Below are 9,379 nucleotides of genomic sequence, written 5' to 3'. Positions count from 1 at the left end.
TTCCCTTCCAGAACTGAACTGGAAACCAGTAAAGTGCAGAGAGATGTGATGGAGCAATGGGATATGAACCCTTCCTTTTTCCTTTCATTCCAACAGGCTCTACTGAATACTCAGAACAAGCTGAGAACTTTAGTGCCCAATTTCACCTTCAACCTGGGCTTCTCTGGGAAATTCTACCACACAGGTAAGCTCTTAGCAGCTGCTTCGCATTCCCCTTTGTCTGTCTTGTCTCCAGGGATGGCTCCCCAGAGTATATAGTAGGCTGTGGGAACAGCCTGCGGTTCTCAGTCAGGGCCTGTCTAATTAGGTCCATTTCTTCTAGCACTGATTCTCAACCAAGGTGCCATGGCATCCTGGGGTTCCATGAAATCCTTTCAAGGGTGCTACAGGGTGCCACACAATGTTAGTGCTTAAGTGTGCAAACATGATTTACAAGATAAACAAGATTTCAAACAGGAATCCACAGTGTTAAAAGCTTTCTGACCTGGCCTGGCCTTTCTGAGTTCTTTGCAGCAGGTGATTTACTCTATTATTCTTCTGTAGTCAAAAATGGAGTGAAAACGAAGAGCTGACATTTTCCTACGAGTGCTTTCAGTCTAAGGAGGTTGAGAACCACTGTGTTAGGATCTGCTGACCAAACATGGTGGGGCTGCCTCTAGCAGCATGTTGCAGTGCTAGTAGGTCCCTGGTTACCCTGTTTGTGTTTGTAACTAGCTAGAGATTTCATGGTAAATGTAGCATCTCTCTCCCTTCTGGTTTCCCCATTTTCTCCTCCCTGCAGGTACGAATGAGGAAGATGAAGGGGATGACATGCTGCTCCAACACCGGAAGGAGTTCTGGTGGTTCCCTCATATGTGGAGTCACATGCAGCCCCACCTCTTCCATAATGTCACTGTGCTGGCTGAGCAGATGAAGCTCAACAAGCAGTTTGCGCTGGTAAGGGGGTGAGCCACCACCTTGTCCTCTCAGAACATTGGCCTTGGTTGCAAGATCCCAAAATGTTCCTCCTCTGGGGCATATATTGAGATCCTGCTCAAGTCTGGCACCAGTGTGTGATCCTGGGGCATTTGGGGGCTGAGGTTGGATCCCTGAGCTGGTGCTCTACTCCCACTCCTGGAAACATCATCCATTCGCTTGCTGGCACCCATTCCAGAGCACAGGTCGTGACACACTTGTGTGCTGGGGTTTTCCATTCATTCTGGCTTTACAATCCAGTTCAAATGGCTGTAGACTCTGAATGTGAGGAAACATTTTCTGCTCCATCTCAGTTGGCTCAAATGAGATTTCTAAGGGAGTCAACCTGATCAGCACCATTAGGATGCTTCAGGCAGAAACACATGGAGGCCTTTGACTTTCCAATGCAATGCTAGAGAGAATCTCTTTTCTAAGAAAGACAGGGAATCTCCCCTCTCTCCTTCCCCATTGTCAGGTGAAGGAGGAAGAAATATGCAATGCTGGAGCTATGTCTGCTTGATGTTTCCAGCACAGGTTTAAGAATCGTGTGCAGATTCCTTTGAAAGCAAGCATTTCTTCAGCGTGCACTGGCGCAGTTAGCTGTAATCCCCTCTGGAATAGGAGTCTGTTATTTCATGCCCATGTGACCTCTCAACCCCGCAAAGCTCCAGTGCTCCAGAAATGACACAAACACGATTTTCTCTCTTTTTTCTGCATAACTAGCAGGGCAGTCCTTTGAAAAGAGATTCAAAACAGACAGAGCAATGGGAATGACAGGCCTGTCACTCTATCAAGATGCTCTGGTTTCACTGTCAGCCACCAGGGCAAAGCTGTCATTATTCCCATTATCACCAGAGCCTCTCAGTGGCATTAGAGTCATGAAATGCAGATATTTCCTTCTATTTTAATATTTGGCTCCGAGCCCCAGATCCATACCCTGCGCTGCCTCTCACTTCCTGTCTGCTCTCCCCCCACCTCCCCCAGACAGATCCCAGCTGTTGTCTTCCTTGCTCTTCACATCTGTTAGGGGAAGCTTTGTCTTGCTGCTCTGGTGATTCTGTCCTGGACATTGTGGGATCAGGATTTGCCGCAGCAGCAGCATTGGTGGCTGGGCCATTGTAGTCACTGGGACTGACATCAGGCCTCTAAATCAGTGCAGTTTGTCTGACCCCCATACATAAGATTTGTTTTTAGCAGCTGTCCCAGTTTGCTGCATGCCCTATTTGATGGATAAGCACCCTTTCCTGTCCATGTGCATAGATTTGTTGTGAAGGAGGAACATGTAGCACCCAAAACTTTCCATTTCTGTGAGATCCACTGCCAGTGTTATCCCTGGTTCCTTGCTGCATGTAGGCACTACTGCTAGCATGAGTCTCATCGTGGCCAATAGGAGATTAAATAAATACAAAGTGATAATAATAGAAAAATTGGGCTGGAAGGGTACTCAGGACATCATCTAGTCCAGCCCCCTGATCATGACAGGATCATCCCTGTTTAAACCATTCCAGACAAGTGTTTATTTAATGTGCTTTTAAAAGCTTGCAGTGATGGAGATCACAGCCTCAATAGGCAATCAGTTCCATTGCTGGACCACCCTCAGAGTGAGGGAATTTTTCCTAATATTCGATTTAAATTTTCCGTGTTGGAATTTAAACTTACTTCTCATCCTGTCCCCGGTGGCCACAGAGAATAGTTATATCCATCTTCTTTATCATATACACCCCTCAGGTAATTGAAGACTTATCAAATCTCCTGTCTTCTCTTGACTAGACTAACTCATCCCTTCCTACCTTTGTTCATAAGTCAGGTTTCCCACACTGCTAGTCATTTTTGTTGCTTTCTGTTAGATTAGGAGTGTTAAACATTCAGCTCCTGGGCCAGATCCAGCCCACAGAACTGTATGGTTTGGTCCATGGGTCACTGGACTGACGCTACGCCCCAGCCCCAAGCTCTTCATGCAGTGTACAGGCAGGAACCAGCACTGTGCGCCCTGCACGCAGCACAGGGAGTTGGTGTGGGGCATACACGCATGTGTTGTGCTGCTGGACCAGCCCTGTGCACTGGCTCTGGGACCAGTCCTAACCAGGCTGTGCTGGAATCAACATGCAGGGCTGCTCCAGTGGGATGCCACATGCAGCACACACCCCATACCAGCTCCCTATGCCACCTGCAGCACGCGGCATGCACCAACCCTGGGGTTTGCTGTGCATGTGGCACATGGGGCCAGCCCATGGCATGCAGTGGTGTGCGGGCAATCCAGGGCAGGAGCTGTATGCGGCACCCAGACCAGCCCCTTGTGCTGTCTGTGCCACCGGCAGCATGCGCCTTGTACTGACCCCATGTGCCAAGTGCACAGGGACCCCAGGGCCAGCACATGCAACACTTGGGCTGGACTTGGCACCTCAGGGGCTACACAGGGGTCAGTCCCAGTCTGGCTTGCAGAGTGACCCAGCAACCCTCAGCGAGTCCCTGGGGCCAGATGAGCTTGACGCCCTTGTGCTAGACTCTTCCCAACCTGTGTATGCCTCTCTCACCAGAACTGAGCACCGTGCTTCAGGTGAGGTACCCCCAACGCTGATAATGCTGTTCTGCCCACAGGAGCATGGGATCCCCACAGACCTGGGCTATGCTGTGGCCCCCCATCATTCTGGGGTTTATCCTGTCCACACACAGCTCTACGAGGCCTGGAAATCTATCTGGGGCATCCAGGTGACCAGCACTGAGGAGTATCCGCACCTGCGGCCTGCCCGGTACCGTCGAGGGTTCATCCACAATGGAATCATGGTGAGTGAGTTCCTCCCTGCAAGAGCAAAGGCCCTAAAAGACCCCTAGATTAGGCATGCTGGGAGCAGTCAGCTGAGGGGTGGTTTCTAAGTGACCAGCATGGGGAGCTCATCCCAGTGTTCTGAATTTTGGACCTTCCCAAACCCACAGATCACAACTGAAGGGGAACTTAGGTAAAAACCCAGTTGCTTGTTTCTTAGATCGAGTCAGCACTGAGCAGAGTCTACATGCTGTGAGCTGGTAGAATGAAGGCTCCTGAATGCCTGTGTGCTTCTAAAAATCCACATGAAAGAGCATGCAAAAGCTCTGTCTCTGCAGGAGCAAGAAGCACGTGGTGCTTTTTGGACATAAGGGCTTTTCCTGTGGAGGAATGTCTGCAGCCAGCCCAATTCCAGCATCTGTCCTGAGCTGCCTTTCAGATGGGGCAGGTCAGCACCTGGGGGGTGTAACATGGAGAGCCAAGCACAGCAGGGCTGTACTGCTATCTTGTTAATCCCCCTGCATCATTGTCTAGGGCTGGTCAAGCATGTGGTTAATTGGAATGTCTGAGTCCTCCAAACCGGTGATACTGGGTCCCTTGCTGTCACCCTGTCATTCCACAGGGTACTGCCTTGATGCTCCTCAGGACTCAGTGCACATGCACACTTTGCTTCCTCTCTCATTTTCTCTCTCTGTGGCTCATCTAGGTGCTGCCTCGACAGACCTGTGGTCTTTTCACTCACACCATCTTCTACAATGAATATCCTGGTGGCTCTAAGGAATTGGACAAAAGCATTCGTGGTGGTGAACTCTTTCTGACAGTGCTCTTGAACCCAGTAAGTTCAGCAGTGAGGGACACCAGGACAGAGGATGAGGGAGGAAAAGGGATGAGTTCCCAGCCTGCTGCCTTTGCCCATGGCTTTGCCTGAAAGGGCTGGCACCTACTTGGTGCCCAGAGGGAGCCTGAGGCTAAAAGCCCAGCAAGAAAATTTGGATAGACTGCATAGCCTGAAAGAAAAACCTGGACAGTCCTGGATGCATGGAGATTCTTGGCAAACTGTGTTGCACTGTCATCATCTCTTAGCAGTTTGTATCAAGTAGAAACTCAGCAAGCACAGCCTTCCCCAGGCATGCGGGGCAATATGTAGAGCAGCCAGACACTAGGTAGGTGTTAGCTCTGTGGAAGTCATCACCAGCCTGATCCCTGAGCCAAGGGTAAGGTGTTTTTGGCTCCCTCTATTCTGTGCACATCTGACTGGTCCCCAGGCACGGTGATGATGAGTCCTGCCTCAAGGAATCATCTCCCGAGCATTTGTTGCTACAGAGCTTCCCCTCCCCCCAGCATTTTTACTTTTCATTTTGGACTTGCCTGAAACCATTTTAGATGTTTCTCCTGTGATGCTCTGTCATCCCTGAGGCAATCTGGGCCTGACACAGCTGTTTCTCCTCCCCACAGACCTTGCCCAGCTCCAGCAACCTACTGAGCAGGAGGCTCCCTTAAGCCGTCTTCAGCCTTGCTTCAGTTTCTGCTGTGGACTGAAGGGCTGGGGGCCTTTCCCACTTCCACCCAGCTAACGCTGGAGAACTGAGCTATGTGACAGTGGGCTCAGGCTACCACAGAGGGGTTGGACTGATGCCAGTTGGGGGTGTGGGAGCTCAGCACTGTTGTCAGCCGAGCCCCTCTACTTATTACATTTACTTCTTTTCTGTCCCTTCTCTTTCCTGCTGTGTAGTGCTGCTTTGGTGCTTGAGATGGTGCTAAATACTTAGGGCGCACTCTGGGTGCCTGAACTCAGCACACTATAAGCATGACAGAGGACAGGAACCATGTTGTTGCATGTCAGTCTGTGACCACCCTAGTGGGGAATTTAACTGTTTGTGCAACCCATTGGTCAGTGTGTTGTGCTTTGTTTTGTGTGTCTTATCTGCAGAGGATGTGGGTTTGTTGCAGCCTGTAGCTAAAAAGCTTGGGTCTTTAGTTCCAGCATCAGGGCTTCAAGTTCTCTAGTTCTAGCGGTCCCTGGTTCAATTCCCCAGTAAACCAAGATGGAGGCCATAACCTTTACACAAACTGCAACCAGCAAATCCACCCTGTGCTTTTAGTTGTCACATCTGCTCTTATCAGTAGCTTTCAATTGAAAACAAAGTACAAACTGAACCCAAGAGGAAACTTGTGTTTGCATTATGTACTCACTGGTCAGAGGCATCATTCTGGACAAGTGGAGAGAAACAGCATAGCTCCGTGTTTCACTTGGAGGCTGGGATTTTCAGACCCCCTGGTTCTTTGTGAAGGCAGATTCCTTCCCCTGCCTCCAAAAGCCCCACTTCGCTACAGCCAGGTCTTGAATGCCGTCTGCAGAGACTGCTAGTGAAACTGTCCCATGAGGACTAACCTGACCCCTGCCCAAAGCAAGCTCTTTTAGACTCCGCTTTGCCTTTCTTCTGTGACTTGTGTTTGCACTTTCATTTCCTCTGGCCAGCTGGGTGTTTCTCCAGTGAACAGTGGAAAGCTTGCACACTAAGGCCATCCTTGTTGGTCCTGTTTACAGAGTGTCTCAATCCTCCCAGCCCAGGGCCCTGCACTCCTCTCCAGCTGATAGAGCCATCCACAGTCGATAGAAAGCTGGCCAGCCACCATCCCCTGGCAGTGATCCGTAGCAGGCTTGGGGCACAGGCTCTTTTCAGGGCTCTTTGGTGCTTCCAGCCTGCTGTGAGTGTGGGTACACATGCTGGAGTCTCCGGGTCTGTGTGTGTGATTAACTCTGCAGTGTAAACAGATGATGTTTGAACTTCTGACTAGTGAGCGAGCCCTGATGTCAGCCAGGAGAATAGCTGCTTATGTCTCAGTTTGCAGGCTGCCACGTGCCTCGACTCTGTTTACCAGAAGCAGAGAGGGGGGATGTTTCTAAGTGCTTCTCACAGGCTCTTCTGTTCATGCCACATGCTAGGCAGGTCATTGCCGTGCCCACAGATGCCTGTTTTATGTTCCAAAGACTCTTTACCCTCCCTTATTCTCTGAACATTCAGCTTCTCTACCCTTTCCTCTCAGCTCCCTGTCAGTGTTAAATACAGGAAATCAGGCCATGCTGAGAAAAAAGGAGGTCTACTCTCAGGCTAGTCAGGGGTCAATTAAGGGACAGGGTACAGCAGCAGGATTGCTCAGGACTATGTTGCCAAGACTAGCCATGGCCAGGCAGGTCAGGCCACCAAAGGTAATTTGAAGCTTCCCTTCTATATGCTAGGGAGAGTAATCAAAAGGCCCTGCAATTCCCCTTGCTTGGGGCAAGGGTGTTCCCAGTACTGGTCTGTAGATTTTAATGGAGGTCCTACACATACTCTGTTGCATGCACCCAGGAGGTTCTTAGAGCGAGGGGGTGGTGTGAGAGCCACCCTTCTCCAGCAGGCGCCATGTGCCAGTGGAGGGAAAGGGGGTCCATGTGCCTCACTCTGTGTGCTGGCTCCCCTGGTGGTGGAGGGAAGGGGTTCCTTCTGATGCCCTGACAGGGACTCCTACATCCCACATCCCACTCTTCACACCAGCACCTACCAGATGAGGGCAAAGCCCTACTGTTGTCCTTGGCACAGCTATTGTCCTGTCCCTCTTGCACAAGGCTGCGCTGCACACAGTGTGAAAAACAGCTGCCACCTCCTGTCCCATGTTCAGAGGCAGATGGATATGATGGATCTTCAACTGCACTCCTGCAGTTTTTTCTTCCTGTTTGCTCTTCCTACCCCTCTGCAGTCCCTTGCCATGGCCTCTCTGCCTATCTAGCTGGCCCCAGTGTCAGCATGCCTCACTGCCAGGAGGGAGTTTATGTTTGTAGGTTAGTGCTTTGCAGCTTGAGTAAGCAGAGCCCCAGAGAGGCTAAGGATCCAGTGCACAGAGGGAGGCAGGTGCCAAACTCCTACTCAGTGGAAATCAATGGGGATTGTAGGCTCCTAAGTACCATTTTGGCTCTGGTCCTAAGTGACTTCCCAAGGCCACACCAGAAACCTGGCAGAGCAGAGCTGAACTGAGACATCTCGAGCACCAGTCTAGTGCCTTCACAGTGGAACTGTCCTGCTCTTGGCCTGCTGCACCTCGCATGGAGCTGGTATTTCAGCCAGGACAACCACTGCACAAGCCGGCTGGGGCCTGGCTGATCCCTAGCTGCACTCTGCTGTGGACAGGGGTGTCCAGCTACTGCCAGGAGGGGCCAGGGAGGAAGAGTGCTGGGACAGCTGCCAGAACCTGGTCTCCTATGTTAATCCAGTTGGAATTGATTACAAAAGTCATTATGCTAGAAAAACGCCCAGCTGCAGCTCTTCTTGGAGGTGGGGTGTCCTCCCTTCAAGTGTATTGAAGCATCTCCCTGAGTTGCTTCCCAGCAGCTGGCTCTGCTGACCTAGTTGTCCATCCTCCATGGGGACAGCTGGAGGATTGTCAGCTTCATATTCCCCAGCAGTAGGTGTCCACATGACCATCAAGGCCCAAAGGCCTCTGAGACCCTCTTGCTCCTGCACTCAGTTGCGCCAAAGAGGCGCTAAATGGCTGCCTCCATCCTGTCTCTGGTTGTGCTGCTGATTTTTCACCCTTGAGGTATTTCTGTGCTTGACCGCATGTGGCAGCATGGCAAGACCTGAGCTGTGCAGTTCCCTGGGAACCCTCAGAGCCATACTAGACCCCAGCTGGCAGCACTTGCATCCACATGCTAAAATATTTAGAAGCAAACTGTCAAGGGAAGTGAATCTGCCTGTGAGGGGTGGCATCTGAACAAGGCAGTTATTTACCACGCGCTGCAGTGCTGAGAACAAACAGCTTGTGCCAGCATTCAGGAGCAGAGCGAGCTGTGGGAGGGCTGTACCTGCACCCAGGCCTTGGCCGTGGCGGAAAGTCCAGCAGAGGGTCACACACCTCAAGACTCTGGGCCAGGGGTGGCACAGGCTCTCAGAGAGAGGGAAGGGGAAGACTGTTACCTCAGGTGCATCATTCCTGTTTTAGAGGGTGAGCCATCCCCCAGTTTTACCTACATTTGTGATATTCACTCTAACCTGAATCAAACCTGCCCATAGAGAGAGACCGTGAGAAACTCCTGTCTGCCCTGGGCACTCGGACGCAGGGCTGTCCCTGGCCAGGCAATCTATGCCAGTGAGCTGGACAAAGAAAGCTTTGACTTCCAGGGGGGACTACTCCAGGACTTCTGCTCCTAGTTTCTGATGAGCACACACTTTCAGAGCTTCTGATGACCAGCAGAGATTGCCTGCCTAAACAACTGTAGGCCCTCTGGGAACCAGAGTCAATACTTTATGCTTGAACACAAAGATTGGTGCCTGTGCTTGTCTCTTCCTGGGCAAGCAGAAATGTTTGCAAGAGGCACATGAGAAGGGGAAGCTGTGGAAGGGGTCCTCTAGCACTAACAGCTCCTTGTGAGGGGTTGGCAGGTAACGCGCTCTGCTGTACTGCAGGCTTTCTTCTTGGAATTTCCCAGAATTAGACGCTACTTAGGGATGGGAGAGGAGCTCCTGCCTTCTCTCCTGAGTTTCCATTGCTTTGGGCAGGTTGGGGCGAGGGTGGACCTGTTCTCCCTTTTCACTGGAGGACAGCCATCATCTATGAGACATGGGTTTACCTCAATCCAGATAGCTGTGTTGGCCCTGAGAAGGAAAGAACTTCATGCTTGGC

General features: G+C 51.1%; 1 protein-coding gene across 6 annotated transcripts in view; it reads left to right on the top strand.

Annotated features, from left to right (window-relative positions):
* NDST2 (N-deacetylase and N-sulfotransferase 2) overlaps positions 1 to 9,379 on the top strand; it is a 258,226-nt gene that overhangs the window by 237,076 nt on the left and 11,771 nt on the right. For all 6 annotated transcript variants that reach the window (XM_025212665.1, XM_025212662.1, XM_025212657.1 and 3 more), the window contains 4 exons: positions 97 to 184; positions 782 to 936; positions 3,553 to 3,738; positions 4,425 to 4,553. In XM_025212665.1, coding sequence (XP_025068450.1) covers positions 97 to 184; positions 782 to 936; positions 3,553 to 3,738; positions 4,425 to 4,553 — 558 coding nt within the window. The remainder of the gene's footprint in view (positions 1 to 96; positions 185 to 781; positions 937 to 3,552; positions 3,739 to 4,424; positions 4,554 to 9,379) is intronic.

Source organism: Alligator sinensis, unplaced genomic scaffold (genome assembly GCF_000455745.1).
Source record: "Alligator sinensis unplaced genomic scaffold, ASM45574v1 scaffold109_1, whole genome shotgun sequence".
Classification (NCBI taxonomy): Eukaryota; Metazoa; Chordata; order Crocodylia; family Alligatoridae; genus Alligator; species Alligator sinensis.
Note: the sequence above shows the minus strand (reverse complement) of the source record. Positions and strands in the feature narration are given on the sequence as shown.